The sequence below is a fragment of the Ostrea edulis genome, chromosome 1 (assembly GCF_947568905.1).
Source record: "Ostrea edulis chromosome 1, xbOstEdul1.1, whole genome shotgun sequence".
Taxonomy (NCBI): domain Eukaryota; kingdom Metazoa; phylum Mollusca; class Bivalvia; order Ostreida; family Ostreidae; genus Ostrea; species Ostrea edulis.
This window is the reverse complement of record NC_079164.1, coordinates 58,255,973-58,273,479: the sequence shown is the minus strand read 5'-3', so window position 1 is coordinate 58,273,479 and position 17,507 is coordinate 58,255,973. Positions and strand designations below refer to the sequence as shown.

The 17,507-nt window shown below is 35.2% G+C and overlaps 1 protein-coding gene across 4 annotated transcripts in view; it reads right to left on the bottom strand.

Moving 5' to 3' along the window:
* LOC125664627 (dynein axonemal heavy chain 10-like) overlaps nt 1-17,507 on the bottom strand; it is a 228,130-nt gene that overhangs the window by 53,420 nt on the left and 157,203 nt on the right. For all 4 annotated transcript variants that reach the window (XM_048897447.2, XM_056154597.1, XM_056154594.1 and 1 more), the window contains 6 exons: nt 17,327-17,415; nt 15,343-15,540; nt 13,525-13,758; nt 13,314-13,411; nt 883-1,064; nt 648-790 (listed from right to left, as the gene is read on the bottom strand). In XM_048897447.2, the coding sequence (XP_048753404.2) occupies nt 648-790; nt 883-1,064; nt 13,314-13,411; nt 13,525-13,758; nt 15,343-15,540; nt 17,327-17,415 (944 nt within the window). The remainder of the gene's footprint in view (nt 1-647; nt 791-882; nt 1,065-13,313; nt 13,412-13,524; nt 13,759-15,342; nt 15,541-17,326; nt 17,416-17,507) is intronic.

Genomic DNA, 17,507 nt, shown 5'->3' with positions numbered 1-17,507 from the left:
CACAACAGAAGAAGTCATTTGCTAATCATCAATACTTCAAGTGCCATGCTATTTGAAATCTTGCAACTGCAATTTAAAAGCCACTAGTTTGAATCATTACAGACAGTGATTGAGCTGGACTTTGTGGCAAAAAGAAATTCCAAAGTGGCAAGAATCATTCTTTTTTGCAATGTAATGAGAGTTTTTTTTAACCCCAGCTGTTTAAACACCCAATTCAGTCCAAAGTCCAAAACATTCTGCAAAATTGGCTGGAAAATTGATAGGGACTGGTTAAGATTCCATTCCAAATTGGAATAGTAGTTATCAAGAAGTTAAAAATGTTCATTTGTTAACTCACGGCGGACGACAACCAATTGCAATAGGTCACCTGAGTTTACTGACTGGGAGTTTTCCCATGATAGAGGGGCTATGATTTTCAGTCCTTTACCATCACAGAGAATTGGAACAAGCATGAACTTAGTTAGTCTTTTATAGTAAAGTAAGGACTTAGAAAGTTAAATCATTAATTTGTGCAAATCTAAGATAGGAAATGCTCTTTACTTCTATCTAGTGGTTCATGTATTAACAATTTTTTTTTAACTATGCAGTGTTCTTGTTTTTCTCCAAAACATCATAGATAAGATGAGATTGTTATTCATTATTTGTACCTTTTCTCTCTTAGGCTTAATTTCTCTGGCTACTACACAATAACCCATCACAGCCTCCACAAATTTTAACAAACCAGATCCAGCCTTACTGATCGTCTTCATAGCATCCAAAGTCAAGTTCAAGTTCTTATCACTCATCAGACCTGTCAAGAAAAAATTTCTTTACATGCTTTTCTAAATGTCACACACCTTCAAATCAATAATATAAGTGATGTCAAGGTTTTCCTAGAAATACCTTTAACAGCCTGTGTTTGCCTCTGGGTGATGCCATCCACATCCATCTCCATAAGACTCTTTAAAAAGTTGGCCTCCGCCATCATGGCCTTGGCAGATTTCCAGGAGACTTCACGGATTCCTTTGAACACCACAATGCATTCACATACTCTTTGTACCTCTGGTGGTGGTTTAGCAAAAGACCTGTTGATAATTAAAACAGAACAATTTCAAATACATCATTATTTGTTGCCTTTAATCACCATTTTTAGATGGTTTTTTCTTCCGTTGGCAACTAGAAAACAGGAAAGTCAGAAAGGGCTAAAAGAGTATATTCATAGAGTCATCCACTTCTGCTTCATACTTAATTTTATTGAAAATAGATATTAACGGCAAACTAACAACTCAACTTCATGATGAACGATATGATTTCAGCTTCTCCATTATTTATGTAGCGATTTTCCATGACCTGCATATGGCATTTACATCTCTCAACTGATTCGATACACAACAGCTTGTTCCACGCATGATCAGTTTTTAAATTGAGACAGGCTACTGACAAACAAGTTCATGGTGCAGGGGTTTCAACAGTCTCGTTTAAAGTCAGCATTTCGCAAATTCTATGGTTGTTATAACGATCTAGTTTGCCAATACAACCTATCATTAGTTCAAATGCTGTCTGACGTGTTTCATACCGAGTTAGGCTGTTTTGACTACATAGAGATCCGTGTACCAGATCAAGATACAGGGCTCACGGCGGGTGTGACAGGTCAACTGGGGATGCCTACTCCTCCTAGGCACCTGATCCCACCTCTGGTGTATCCAGGGGTTCATGTTTGCCTAACTCTCTATTTTGTATTGCTTACAGGAGTTATGAGATTGATCACCGTTTCTTATCTTCCCTTTTCATCCATCAGATGCTCTACCACTGAACTATGTGTATCTGGTAAGGGAGCTGAATCAACATGGTTGGCACATCCACCCTTAATTTTTTTTCTAGACTTCAAGGTATCACGTGCAATACAAAGTGTTATTATACCTCTACTGATTCTTTATTATACACGTTAGACATAAATTGACATATTTTGCTGATTCCCTGAAAATCATTGTAAAACTAGTTTGAATTGTAATGGGGAACATTACAGATGTTTCAAATATGGCCCAATTTACAAACTGGTGCCTTTCAACTTCAATCAAATCGTTCAATATACACTTTAATTAAGAACAGTATATCTTTCACTTCATTTCCCTGAGTTATAAGAGAGCTATGTAAGTTAAACCATTATCCAACTAGTGGGTATTGTTTTTTACAAAAAAACCAGATGTCTCCCCTTCAAAGTTTGATTGTCTAATAACCGGGGTAACAATAATGAGTGCAAGTGTAAGAAGCAATAACAACGGCTTGCATCAAAATCAATGGGTCAAGGTACAATTTAAAACATTTTGGTACAGTACATCTTGTCTTAAATCTGCTTTCCATGTTGTAAGTTTGAAAACCTAATGTCAAAGGGTTCTTAGGTTATGGTCTGGACTATACTTTGATGTAAAAGAGTGACCATGACAATGTAAGTAGGTCAAGGTCAAAAATGTTGGTGATGTGCAACCCCTCCTCAATATTGCCTTTCCATATTACAAGTTTGCAGTCTTGATGTCAAACAAATCTTAGTTATGAAATCATCAAGTTTTTTTAAAAAAAAATGACATTGAATGAAGAAATGGGTCAAGGTCAAAAATTTTGGTACAGTACATCTTGTCTTAATATCTGCTTTCTAAGTTGTAAGTTTGAAATCCTAATGTCAAAGGGTTCTCAGGTAATAGTCTTGGTGTAAAAGAGTGACCTTGACACTGTAAGTGGATGAAGGTCAAAAATGTTTGTGGTGTGCACCCCTCTTCCATATAACCTCTCCATATTCCAAGTTTAAAGTTTTAATGTCAAACAGTTGTCAAGTCAGCTTTTGGCCTGGACTATATTTTGACATAAAAAATTGACCTTGACTTTATAAATGGGTCAAGGTCAAAATTTTGGTGCACTCTTCCATATCATCTCTCCACATTCCAAGTTTGAAGTTTTAATGTCAAACGGTTGTCAAGTCAGCTTTTGGTCTGGACTATATTTTGACAAAAAAATTGACCTTGACTTTATAAATGAGTCAATTTTGGTGGAATTCTCCCTTTCCTCATTCCCCTTTCTCATATTCTAAGTTCGAAGTCTTAATGTCAAAGGGTTCTAAAGTCATGGTCTATTCATGTTTTTCTTAATTTGACCTTGAATGAAGAAAGGGGTCAAGGTCAAACATTTTGGTGCACTCTTATATATCATCTCTCCATATTCCAAGTTTGAAGTTTTAATGTCAAACGATTGTCCAGTCAGTTTTTGGTCTGGACTATAGTTTGACATAAAAAATTGACCTTGACTTTATAAATGGGTCAAGGTCAAAATTTTTGGTGGAATTCCCCCTTTCCTCATTCCCCTTTCTCATATTCTAAGTTTGAAGTCTTAACGTCAAAGGGTTCTAAAGTTATGGTCTATTCATGTTTTTCTTAATTTGACCTTGAATGAAAAAAAGGGGTCAAGGTCAAAAAATTTTGTGCAGTGCACCTTGTATATATGTCCTCTTGCCACGTTCCAAGTTTGAAATCGTAATGTCAAAGGGTTCTCCGCTATTGGCCTGGACTATATGTTGAAGTAAAAGATTGACCTTGACTTTATAAGTGGGTCAAGGTCAAAAGTTTTGGGGGCGGGCACCCCTCCTCCATACCATCTCCTTATGTTCCAAGTTTGAAGTCTTAAAGTCAAAGGGTTTTCTAGTTAGGGCCTGGACAAAATTTGGTTGAAGAAGAAGAATAATAACTAGAAACTCATTACTAGTAATGAGTAGGTCTTCCGTTATACTACTTCCTGTCGAGATTGGAAGTTTAAAAGCCATTCATTACAATTGAATTTTATTTTCTTCACACATTATCCGTTGATATTAAGGTCATCAGTGTTGGAAACAAACTAGTTCAGATTGCTTTAGTCAAATTCGGTTCCAGTTTTGTGAAATGCATTGGAATTTTCAAAAATATATTCCACAAAATGTACCGTTGTGCCTTACAAAAAAAAAACACGTTATGATTCCTGTTGTCTATATTCACTTTCGGTCATGACTGGAAGAGCTCCAATCAAATAAATATTTCATTCTACATCTTAATAATTCTCAACTAATCATAAGCTTTTGACAAAAATACGCATGTTTGAGACAACTTCCGGTTTTTCGGTCGGCACTTCCGGTGGACATATTTTACATGAACAAGACCTAATCATCATCCATAATAGTCCCAATATCTGTTCAAAAAAAAAACTTCAAAAAATTAAATTTTTTATATCGCTTCCTGTCACGACCGGAAGTGACAGCTACGTACGATTCTCACATGATGCAAACACACTATCAGTCTTGAAAATTTAAGACTTCAGTCGTTCACATTTGCAGAATATTAGCTTGAACAAATTCTCATTTTGAAGACTGCAAATCTCGCGACCGGAAGTAGATTTCACCAAAATACTTTACGTTACTCTAGACATTTGCAATGTTTTGCATTGTCAATAACATACAAGAAAATCATTTGTAATACTCCGTATACAAGCGAGATTTAAGACAAAGTCAAAAACTCAATTTTTCCACTTTTTCTCACAAAACTGGAAGTGGCTGTTTTTGCTTCCGGTAGGGTCAACATATTTCAAAAGAACAAGAATGAAACAATAAGCTAATGTTCGTTCTGCGTCAAAAGAAAACATTTGAAATTTTCGATTTCTTTGATCACTTCCGGTGAGGTACGGAAGTGACGGTTGACGAAGTTAACCATATTCGACAAACCTACTTGTCATGATCTATCATTCCTGAAAGTTTAGTGCCTTAATCTTTAACTGTTGCTGACCAATTTCGTAAACAAAATCTCATTTTGAGGACAGGAAATCGCGCTACCGGAAGTAGATTTTACAAAGATATTTGACGTTACTCTAGATATTGTCGGTGTAGGTAACATATTTGAAAATTATTTCAAATACTTCATTCACAAGCGAGATTTATGGGAAATAAAACCGTTCAATTTATTTTGATTTTCTCTTATAACCGGAAGTTGTCGTTTTTGTTTCCTGTGGGACTTACATATTTTGAAACTGCAAAAGAGATGCAATAAAGTGATGCAAGTTTTTATCAGAAAAGGAAAAGTTGAAATTTTCGATTTTTTTTATCACTTCCGGTGATGACAGGAAGTGACGGCGGACGTGCTTGACCCAATTCGGCTCGCCTACTCCTTAAGGTCTATCACTCCTGTAAGTTTGGTATCTTAATCTTTTACCGTTTCTGAGATCTCGCGCGGACAAATATTTTTGAAAAAAACGGAAATCAGACATATCTGACGAACGGAAGTGAATTTCAAAAAAATGAAAAAAACATCTGGAGGTATTTATATTCTCTATCATCCCTGAAAATTTCAAGAAAATCCATCCAGCCATCTCTGAAAAATCTTCAGTGAAAAAAAAAAGAATAATAATAATAAAAAGAACTAGAAACTCATTACTAGTAATGAGTAGGTCTTCCGTTTGTTCACTTCCGGTAAAGAGGTTTCTGATCCTACAAAAACCATTCAAATATATCAGAGAATGTACTTTAACAATAAATGAGAAGTGTATTATCGAATTTTTTACTCATTTCTTGTAACTTCCGGTGACGACCGGAAGTACTATTCAGATGTGTTTTCCTATGAATGACAGTGACTCTTTACTGTCTATATTCCCTGAAAATTTCACGTCTCTATCCGAAGAGTTCTTAACAAAAAGAAGTAGACTAAAGAAAGAAAAAGTAGTAGGTAACTACCGACCGGAAGTCAATTTTGAAAAACGAAATTGTCAAAACGATATTATTCTTAAGACATGTGAAAATCATATCAAACACTTCAAATATAAGCGAGATTTGTGGGGACAAAGAGACAAAAAGTAAAAAATTATTTTATCAAGAAACCGGAAGTAGTCGTTTTGACTACCGACGGGGTCAATATTCTTTTGACACTTTGAAAGAGACTTAATAAAGTAGTATAAGTTTCAATTTAAAAGAAAAAGTTTGAAATTTACGATTATTTCCATCACTTCCGGTGACGACAGGAAGTGACGGTTGACATACTCAACACCCTATTGCATGCTTACAAACAGAGATTGATTATCCCTGAATATTTGATGAACCCATCTTTTACCCTTTCCAAGAAAAATGCTGGACAAAATCTCGTTTGAGAAACAGAAAATCGGCCATATTTTCCGACCGGAAGTGAATTTTGGAAAAACAAAAATAACCACAGGAATGTCATTTCATAAGACATTATTCCTGAAAATTTCAAGAAAATCTATCCAGCCATCTCTGAGAAATCACTCGAAGAAATCGGAAAATCGTCATTTTTTTCAAATACTTTCGGTATAGAGCGGAAGTGATGGACGAAAAAATTGAAAGTATGTGTACAATGGCCTAATGCTAGTTGATCAACCCTACAAGTTTCAAGCGTCTATATATTTTCGTTATTGAGAAACTGAAAAAGCAAAGTTTGAATTTGTCTACACCCTATTCACGACCGGAAGTGAATTTTCGAAAAATATTTGACGTTACTCTAGACATTTATAGTGTCTACAATATATGTTAAATACAAGTCAAACACTTGTTTTGTAAACGAGATTTAAGGCATTGAAAAAGGAGAATTTGAAATGTTTTTCCTTAATTACCGGAAGTCGACGTTTCCGCTTCCGGTGGGGTCAACGGTTTTCAATACTGCAAAAGATACCTGATAAAGTGGTATAGGTTTCAATTCAACAACTACAACTTTAATTTTTCGATTCTTCTTATCACTTCCGGTGACGACCGGAAGTGACGGCCGACATTTTGAACCCCCAACTGCACACCTACAAAGTGAGATCTATCAACTCTGAAAATTTGGTGACTCTATCTTTTACCGTTTCTGAGAAAAACGATGGACAAAATCTCTTCTAAAAAAACGGAAATTGGACATATCTAACGACCGGAAGTGAATTTTGAAAAAATGAAAAAAACGCCTGGGGGTATTTTCATTCTCTATCATCCCTGAAAATTTCAAGAAAATCCATCCAGCCATCTCTGAGAAACCGTGTCAACATAAAAAGGGGAAAAAAATAATAATAATAACTAGAAATGATCTCGTTGCGAGCAACAAATAGGTCTTCCGTCCAATTTCTGACGAGATAGGATGTAAGTCTAACATGTTCTGAAACTCCGAAAGAGACTTAATTATTCCATGCACGTTTTCATTCAAAAGCAGAAATTTGTTCACTTCCGGTGACGGTCGGAAATGACGGATGACAATGACAAACCTTATTATCGAGCTATAAGTCACCATCATTCATGCCTGAAGGTATGAAGACTCGATCTTTAACCGTTTATGAGAAAACGCCCGGACAAAATGTTATTTGAAAAACGGAAATTCGGCCCTTACCCGCGACCGGAAGTGAATTTTGAAATATTACTCAAGGGTACAGCAGATTCGGACAATGTTAATACTATCTGTAAATATCGTATTAAAAAGTTGATCTATAAGCGAGAGATATGAGGACAAAGAAAGACCAATTTTTCGAAGTTTTTCTCTAAAAACCGGAAGTTGCTGGCTATACTTCCGGTAAGTTTAACATTTTATAAAACGACGAAAGAGACCTAATTAATCTATGCAAGTTTTGTTTCAAAAGCATCATTTTGAAATTTGAGGTTTCTTTTGTTCACTTCCGGTGATGGCCAGAACTGACGGACGGCAATGATAAACCTTATTACACATCTACAAGTCACCATCTATCATCCCTAAAAGTTTGAAGACTCAATCTTTAACTGTTTATGAGAAAACGCCCGGACAAAATGTCATTTGAAAAACGGAAATTCGGCCGTAACTTGCGACCGGAAGTGAATTTTGAAAAAGGATTAAAGGGTACTCCAGAGTTGGATAATGTCAAAAATATCTGTAAATATCGTAGTAAAAAGTTGATAGATAAGCGAGATATGCGAAGACAAAGAAATATCAATTTTTGGAAGTTTTTCTCTAAAAACCGGAAGTTGTTGGTTAAACTTCCGGTAAGTGTAACATTTTTGGAAACACCGAAAGAGACCGAATTAATCTGTGCAAGTTTTATTTCAAAAGCATAATTTTGAAATTTGACGTTTCTTTTGTTCACTTCCGGTGACGGCCAGAACTGACGGACGGCAATGATAAACCTTATTACACATCTACAAGTCACCATCTATCATCCCTAAAAGTTTGAAGACTCAATCTTTAACTGTTTATGAGAAAACGCCCGGACAAAATGTCATTTGAAAAACGGAAATTCGGCCGTAACTTGCGACCGAAAGTGAATTTTGAAAAAGGATTAAAGGGTACTCCAGAGTTGGATAATGTCAAAAATATCTGTAAATATCGTAGTAAAAAGTTGATAGATGAGCGAGATATGTGAAGACAAAGAAATATCAATTTTTGGAAGTTTTTCTCTAAAAACCGGAAGTTGTTGGTTAAACTTCCGGTAAGTGTAACATTTTTGGAAACACCGAAAGAGACCGAATTAATCTGTGCAAGTTTTATTTCAAAAGCATAATTTTGAAATTTGACGTTTCTTTTATTCACTTCCGGTGACGGACGGAAGTGACGGATGGCAATGATAAACCTTATCACACAGCTACAATTCATCATCTATCATCCCTAAAAGTTTGAAGACTCAATCTTTAACCGTTTATGAGAAAACGCCCGGACAAAATGTCATTTGAAAAACGTAAATACAGCCGTAACTTGCGACCGGAAGTGATTTTAGCAAAACCAAAAAAAGACCGTTCTAGACAATCCTATTTTACATCTTTCCTGAAAGTTTCATGAAAATCTTTCCAACCGTTTTTGAGAAATCGCGTGCACAAAATCGGTAAGAAAAAGAACAATAATAATAATAACTAGACACGATCTCGTTGCGAGCAACGAGTAGGTCTTCCGTCCGATTTGTTGATGCACTCGGAGTTAAAAAAAAAAAAGAAGACAAATGAGTCCCAATTTAGTTTCCGACTTTAAGACACTTTAGATATAATCAATTTTTCATATCATAAGCTTCTGAAGCAAAGTTGCGGTGAAATTCGTTTGAAATTCGACTCTCCAGGCGAGCCATAAGGCCTGCGGGCCTACTTCTTGATGTCATTTGTTAGCCCTCTATAGACTCAACAACTTTAGTTCTCTATGTCTTTACAAAATATTTACCTGTAAAAAGTTATTGAGATCGACCGATATCGACAAAAAATCGACTCTACAGGCGAGCCATTAGGACCATAGGCCTATTTCTTGATATCAATCGATAGATCTCGATAAACTGAACAACTTTTGTTCAATATGTCCTTACAAAATATTTACCAGTTACAAGTTTTTGAAATCGACTGATATCGACAAAAATCGACTCTACAGGCGAGCCATGAGGCCCACAGACCCAGTTTTTGATATTGATCGATAGGTTATGACACATTGAACAACTTTTGTTCAATAATGCTTTTCAAAAAATATGTCGTTTTAAAGATATGAGGCGTCAAATATTTACGATTTTGGCCCTTAAAATCTCTAATTACGTAACATATGACCTACTTTTTGATTTGATAAGATCAAGCTCGTTGAGATGAACATTTCCGCTTCTACAACTTATTACAAAATATTAATAGTTTCTGAGATATTCTCAAAAACATTTGGACCCTTCTGAACCCCTAATTTAAAGGGCCAGCCCGTTTTGCTTGATATCGTAAGAAAGGCCTTGTCATTTTAAACATTTTTTGCTCAACAAGTATTTAGAAAGTCTTTACCGTTCTCGAGTTATCTCTACAAGAAATATTTAGGGGCCAAACTGTAGCTCCCTAACGGGGCCACATAGGGAAAAATCGAAATGTACATATTGTTTAGATTATCATTCTGAACAACTTTTGTTCAATAATGCTTTTCAAAATATTTGTCGTTTTCAAGATATGAGGCGTCAATTATTTATGATTTTGGCCCTTAAAATCCCTTATCACGTAACATATGACCTACTTTTTGATTTGATAAGAACAAGCTCGTTTAGATGAACATTTCCACTTCAATGACTTATTACAAAATATTAATAGTTTCTGAGATATTCTCATAAACTTTTGGACCCTTCTGGGCCCCTAATTTAAAGGGTCAGCCCCTTTTGCTTGATATCGTAAGAAAGGTCATGACATTTCAAACATTTTTTGTTCAACAAGTATTTAGAAATTCTTTACCGTTCTCGAGTTATTTGTAGAAGTAATTTTTAGGGGCCAAACTGTAGCTCCCTAACGGGGCCACATAGGGTAAAAACGAAATATGCATATTGTTCAGATCATCATTCTGAACAACTTTTGTTCTTTATTGCTTTTCAAAATATTTGTCGTTTTCGAGATACAAGGGGTAAAAAATTTATGGTTTTGGCCCTTAAAATCCCTTATTACGTAACATATGACCTAAATTTTTATCTGAATAGATTTGAATTGTTGAGATGAACATTTTTTGTTCTTTGACTTATACCAAAATATTAACGATTTTTGAGATATTTGATCTAGACTTTGAGCCCTTCTAGATCCCTAATTGAAGGGGCTAGCCCCTAAATCTTGATATTTTCGAAAAGATCTCGTAAATGTGCACAACTTTTGTTCTACATGTCTTAACAAAATATTTGCAAGAAAAAAGATATTGGAGATCAAAGGTCAAAAATTGCCGAAATCGGCGAAAAATTTTGGCATCCATTTTTTCAGGTCCAGGCGAGCGTTTAGGCAAATCGCCTCCGGTAAAATCGAATCCCCCACAAATCTTCTAAAATGTTTACTCTATCTTGTGTAGAAATTTCAAGACTCTAGCTTCAAAACTAACGGAGGAGATGTGTGGACAACAAGGCCCTTCAAAAAGTCACTAAAAGAGAGATAACTCCTGACCGGAAGTGACGTCAAGCACGAAATTTTGCAAGCAAAGTCTCGTCACCAAAAGACATCTTTCCTGAAAATTTCGTGAAAATCGATCGAGAAATGGCTGAGAAAAACGCGTGTACTACCAAGGAAAATAATAATAATAATAATAATAATAATAAAAATAATAATAATAATGAAGAAGAAGAACGCGAACAATAATAGTAAGGTCTTCCGCAGGAGACGGAAGACCTTAATAATAATAGAAGAAAAGAAACATAAGAATCACTATAAGGTCTTCCGTTGAGACGGAAGACCTTAATAAACAGTAGAATCACTATAAGGTCTTCCGTCTGGAACGGAAGACCTTAATAATAATAAACAGTTGAATCACTATAAGGTCTTCCATCTGGAACGGAAGACCTTAATAAGAAGAAGAAAAAATGACAAAAACAATATGTCTCCCCTTTGAAGGGGAGACATAATTAAAATGAACTGAATGTGCATGCACTTACTGGTCAATAATTTTGACCATGTGAATCTGTTAAGTGTCTCAATAGATACCCACAGTATAATTTTCAAACTAATTCATCGAAAAGCAAGAAAGTTTAAGATGTTTAAGCAGTATCCAATCAAAATTAAAGGGACCTGTGCATTGATTGATACATTAGGTGATATTGACCTGGCAAATCGATTAAGCGCCTCAATATGTACTTATGTTCCAACCTTCAGTCCATTTCATAATGAAATGATTCGGTTATTGAAGTTTAAATATCGATCATCCAATCAAAATTTAGGACATATGTGCTTGCATGAGTTGGTAAGTGATTTTGACCATACAGATTGGTAGAGAGTCCTCAAATATATCAATAACCACATTTCATTGAAAACTAAAAAGGTTATAGAAAAATACTTGATTTAAGATATTAATTACACTGCACATACATTCTTGCACACGGGAATTTGATTGGACGATTTTTGTTTACATCATTAATTAGGCATTCATATGATTTAAGCCTACAGTTTCATTTGATTGCAGTCTTTTATAAGAAAGTTATGGGCATTTTCATGCCATAGAATTAAAAGAAAATAAATGCACATGCAAGTGAGTATGACTGTGCATTTGTGTTGATGTCATTCAACAGACATTCGACTAACCCTAACTCTGATTTTAAAATTGTCCAATCATGCACATGTGCATGCACATGCTAGCCAGTACTTTTCACCATAGCAAATTGTAAGAAGTACCAAGATACATCTACAACATAAATTTAAAAGGTTTTGATGAAAAACAAAAACGTTTATCTGGATGAGATTTAACAGTCATCAAGCTCTTTTTTGAAAAAAAGTGGGGGAAAGTCTAATTCATGACGTAACAAAGCTATCAAATAAGCAATAACTTTGATTTAAGTTGATATAATATACTTGGAATATATTTAACTTACTTAAAACACATATCAAGCTTAATTCAAGATACAATTAAAACAGAGAAATTTTTTTGGGCCTTTTTATATATATTTGTTTTTTCTACTTTTCTACTTTTCTAGCCCTGTGATTTTTGAAAAGAACATTTTTAAAGATTTTCTCTACATACTTGTATGAAAAATTTGATCCCTTATTGTGGCTCCACCCTACCCCTGGGGGCTATGATATTAACAAACTTGAATCTGCACTACATCAGGAAGCTTTCATGTAAATTCGAATTTTACTGGTCTAGTGGTTCTTGAGAAGATTTTCTCTATATATTTGTATGTAAAACTTTGATCACCTATTGTGGCCCACCCTAACCCCAGGGCTATGCTATCTAACAAGAGGCCCATTGGCCACATCACTCACCCGAGTTACCTTGGCCCATATCTGAATATTTTCCTTATATAATCGCATGTAAGACCTTTGATCCCTATTGTGGCCCCAAACTACCCCCAGGGACCATGATTTTTACAAACTTGAATGTGCACTATGTCAGGAAGCTTTCATGTAACCTGAACTTTTCTGGCTCAGTGGTTCTTGAGAATTTTTTTTAAATTACCACAACCTATTTTTGTCTTTTTGTGATTATCTCTCCTTTGAAGAGGGCATGACCCTTCATTTGAACAAACTCGAATCCCCTTCACCCAAGGATGATTTGTACCAAGTTTGATTGAAATTGGCCCTATGGTTCTGAAGAGGAAGATGAAAATGCTAAAAGTTTACGGACAGAAGGATGGACAGATGACAGAGAAAAGGTGCTTGAGCTTTCAGCTCTGGTGAGCTAAAGATCTGGGGAAAATCTAACATTTATGATGTCATATCTTAGGATTTCCAACAATTTTCTAAATACATGAAGACAGTTGTACAAACATGTACACGTACCGTTCAATAAAATAAACTTCAACTGTTTCCAAGCATCAAAAGTCAAAATGACTTTTGATGCTTAGAAACAGCTGAAGTCAAATTAAGCTTGGAAACAGCTGAAGTCAAATTAAGCTTAAACTACATTGTTCTTGGATGGGAAAACAATCACCTAATTTCTGTGACATCTGATTTGTCTAGGTCTTCCAGAGCCAATCTGGCAGCCTCTAAGGCAGGCAATGCTTCGGCCAAGGATTCCTCTGCATCAGCCTGTCAACAGCAAAATTTTGAAAACTTAAAGGATAGCACATTATTAAATTAATGAAATAACAAGAATTTGTCTAAATAAAGAAAAATTGATTTTATTTTTGTCCTCTTCTTACTTTCTCCTTAGCGATGACAATATTTTGTTCCTCTATTTCCTTTCCTTTGGACTCAGCCAGGGACTTCTTCTCTGTGGCTTGGGCTGTACCTGTAGATATTTCCTCTAACATTATCTCACAAGCCTCACTTTTCTCTGCTACAGCCACTTTCTGTACAGCCAGTCTGTCATTGAGAATAGCAAGCTGTTCACTGGCTTCAGCAATCTTCTGTAAACCCCCTTGTAGACGTTCACACTGAATAAACAAATAAATGCAATTAAAAATAATTCTAAGTATCAACAAGAATATCAGTAAAACTGATGGATGCTCCCCGAAATACATCTACTGTAACCAATGGACTATTTCATATAAGGAATGACTCGCACAATGATCTATAACTTTTGAAATATTGTTGAATTGAAGTTTTTTTTTCATATATAAGGTATATGTTGAGTAACGTTGACCTTTGCAAAATGACCTTGAGTGACTTTTGTCTGAAAGCCATTTCTCTATTATTTGTGCGATATATGATCAATACCTGTTGAAATAAGCACTTTTTCCTCACATAGGGAATATGTTTGGAATGACCTTGACCTTTCCAAAATGACCTTGAGAGACCTTGGTCCAAAAGATCAATAACTGTTGAAATATTGTTTAAATGAAGTTTTTTTCCATACATAAGGTATATGTTCTCAGTAACTTTGACCTTTACAAAATGACCTTGAGTGACCTTTGTCTGAAAGACATTTGCCTATTGCTTATTTCTGTGATATATGAACAATACCTGTTCAAAACTGTTGAAATGAAGAACTTTGAACTTATAAAATAAAATGACCCTTATCTTATCCAACAATGTTTTTCTTAAAACGTCATAAAGTAAAAACGCGACATCATTTTTTGCATACTTGTAAAGAAAAAGATCATGATTATCATGAAAAGTTCCAGTATGAAGGAATATTTGTGATCAATTTCTGAAGAAAGGATTAGGAGATGGAAACTTTTATATCAAAAACAGTTGAAATAAGGAACTTTTTTATGTTCCGAGTGACCTTGACCTTTCCAAAATGACTTTGAAAGACCTTGGTCCAAAAGTCCTTGTCTCAAGGAAAATTTGTGATCAATTATATCAATTTCTGATGAAAGATTTAAGAGATATGAGCTCGGACAAATGGACAGGTATGATGGCGACTATATGCTCCTCCAAAATTTTTCGGAAAGCATAAAAAATATTTTAAATATCCAAATTAAAATTGAAAAATTTATATTCTTGTTCTCATCAAAGATTTTGAAATCTGATTAATCTGCATGACCCTATAAAAGACAGGTCAAAATGTCACAAGTGAATTATCACTTCATCAAAAGTATGCCAGAGTGAAGCATTGCAGTTCATCCTCTCATGTATATTTCCTTTCTTTTCTGTCAGAATTCCCAACTGTTAAAATAGACATACTATATTTATCATGGTTCATATGCACATTGTTCAAAACTGCATCACATTCACGAAGAAATGGCAAGCATTACATGTACAAATGCTAAAGATATTGAAGGCAAAAACATTGGAAATGTAAATATTAGATAACTGATTATAGTTTTTGTCTTTGATATCTATACCAATTGTAATGATAGCCATTCCCTGATGAATGTAATGCAGTTGTGAACAATGTGCATATGAATCTTGATAAATATATAGTATGTCTATTTCAATGGCTGGGAATTTTGACAGAAGTAGAATGTAAATATTAGAAATTAAACTTCATTTAAAAAAAATATATGAGGAAATGAACTGCAACGCTTCATGTCAGCAAGCATACTTTTCATGAAGTGCTATGTAATACTTGCCAGAGCCAAAATGTACTTGTCCTTTTCTTCTAGCAGTTTCAGGTAGGAGTTGACAAAATCCAGATAATTCTTAGGTGTGACATAATTGTTCCTCCTGAGTCTTTGGAGAAAGAGTTTGCTGTTCTTTACGACATCCATGTGAACCATGACAATATGGCTGACCACTTCCTGTCGTTTGTCCTCAGGGATCAACTGGTTCTGAATCCACAGAAACAAGAGATGTTTGTAAAACACATATGCCCCCCATGGTGCAAAATTGAAAAGGGTTATACACACACATCATTTAATTGATAGTACTATCATCAATTCAAAATATTGAGCAGACAATATATTCCTATGTCAAGAGTGACCATGTGATCTAAAAATCAATAGGGGTCATCTACTCCTTATGCTGTACCAGTGTACCAAGTTTGGTGTCAATCAAGCAATAATTCTTAAAATATAGGAGAAAATATATTACTATGTCCAGTTCAACCATTGACCATGTGACCTCAAAATCAATAGGGGTCATCTTCTCCTGAAGATGTACCAGTGTACTAAGTTTGATGTCTGTCAAGCAAAGCGTTCTCAAGATATTGAGCAGACAGTATATTCCTATGTCCAGTTTGACCCTTGACCATGTGACCTCAAAATCAAGAGGGGTCATCTTCTTCTAAAGATATACCAGTGTACAAAGGTTGATGTCTGTCAAGCAAAGGGTTCTCTAGACATTGAGTGGTCAGTATATTCCTATGTCCAGTTTGACCTTGACCTTTGACCATGTGACCTCAAAATCAATGGGGGTCATCTACTCCTTAGGATGTACCAGTGTACCAAGTTTGATGTCTGTCAAGCAAAGAGTTCTCAAGATATTGAGCAGACAGTATATTCCTATGTCCAGAGTAGATTGACCCTTGACCTTTTGACCTGAAAAACAATAAGGGTCCTCTTCTACTCATAACCAACCCACATATGAAATATCATTATGATCAAGTGAATGGTTCTCAAGATATTGAGCAGACAACATGTGGTCTACCTACCGACAGGTGCAAAGCGATATGCCCCTCTTCTTTGGGGGGGGGGGGGGCATAAAAAAAAATCAATATCTGCACCCATGGGTGAATAAGCCGAGTTGCATGGGATACATTGTAAAGTCAGGAATGATGTGGCATATTTGTAATTGTGAATATTCGGATTTAAACTTTTAGAGTTATCATGGAGATCCAGATATTTCTAAAATTTTCAATCTTTTTTCAGGACTGTGACCTTGACCCTTTTTTCTCCAAAATCAATAGGGGGTCTTCCTAACCTGCTATCCAACAATATAACCAAGTTTCATTTGATTCAGTTTTAAACTTTTCGAGTTACTGTCCAGAAACCATATTTGTCTGAAGTTTTCAATCTATTTTTGGTTACTGTGACCTTGACCTTTGTTCTCCAAAATCAATAGGGGCCTTGCTTTGCTGGTATCCAACAATATATCCAAGTTTCATTAGATTCAAATTAAAAATTTTCGAGTTATCCTCCTGAAACCAAATTTTTTTTTAATTTTAAATCTATTTTCGGTGACTGTGACCTTGACCTTTGACCTATTTTCTCCAAAATCAATAGGGGTCTTCCTTACCTGGTACATAACAATTTCTTTAAGTATCATTTGATTCGGATTTAAACTTTCTGAGTTATCATCCGGAAACCAAATTTTTCTGAAATTTTCATTCTATTTTCGGTCACTGTGACCTTGACCTTTGACCATTTTTCTCCAAAATCAATAGGGGTCTTTCTTACCTGGTACCCAACACTATATCAAAGTTTCATTTGATTAGATTGTAAACTTTTCGAGTTATCATCCGGAAACCAATTGTTGACGCCCGCCTGCATCACCAAACCAATAGCCGAGTTCAACTTCGTTGCAACTCGGCTAAAACTTATAAAGTGTAACATGTGCTATCAACCAGTAAAGATATTTAGACGTATTAACATACATTTCCAGTGATGAATTACTTACATCTGGTGAGATGAACACACTAGCCACAGCATACAAGGCCTGTTCTGGCCAAGGGAAAAACCAATCAATATTGGCATTGTTCACCATTCCTACACAAAAAACATAACCCCAATGAAAAGCATTTATATACATATCAATAATAACAGGGTCAGAGACCCTTGGTCATTATAAAATTTAATAG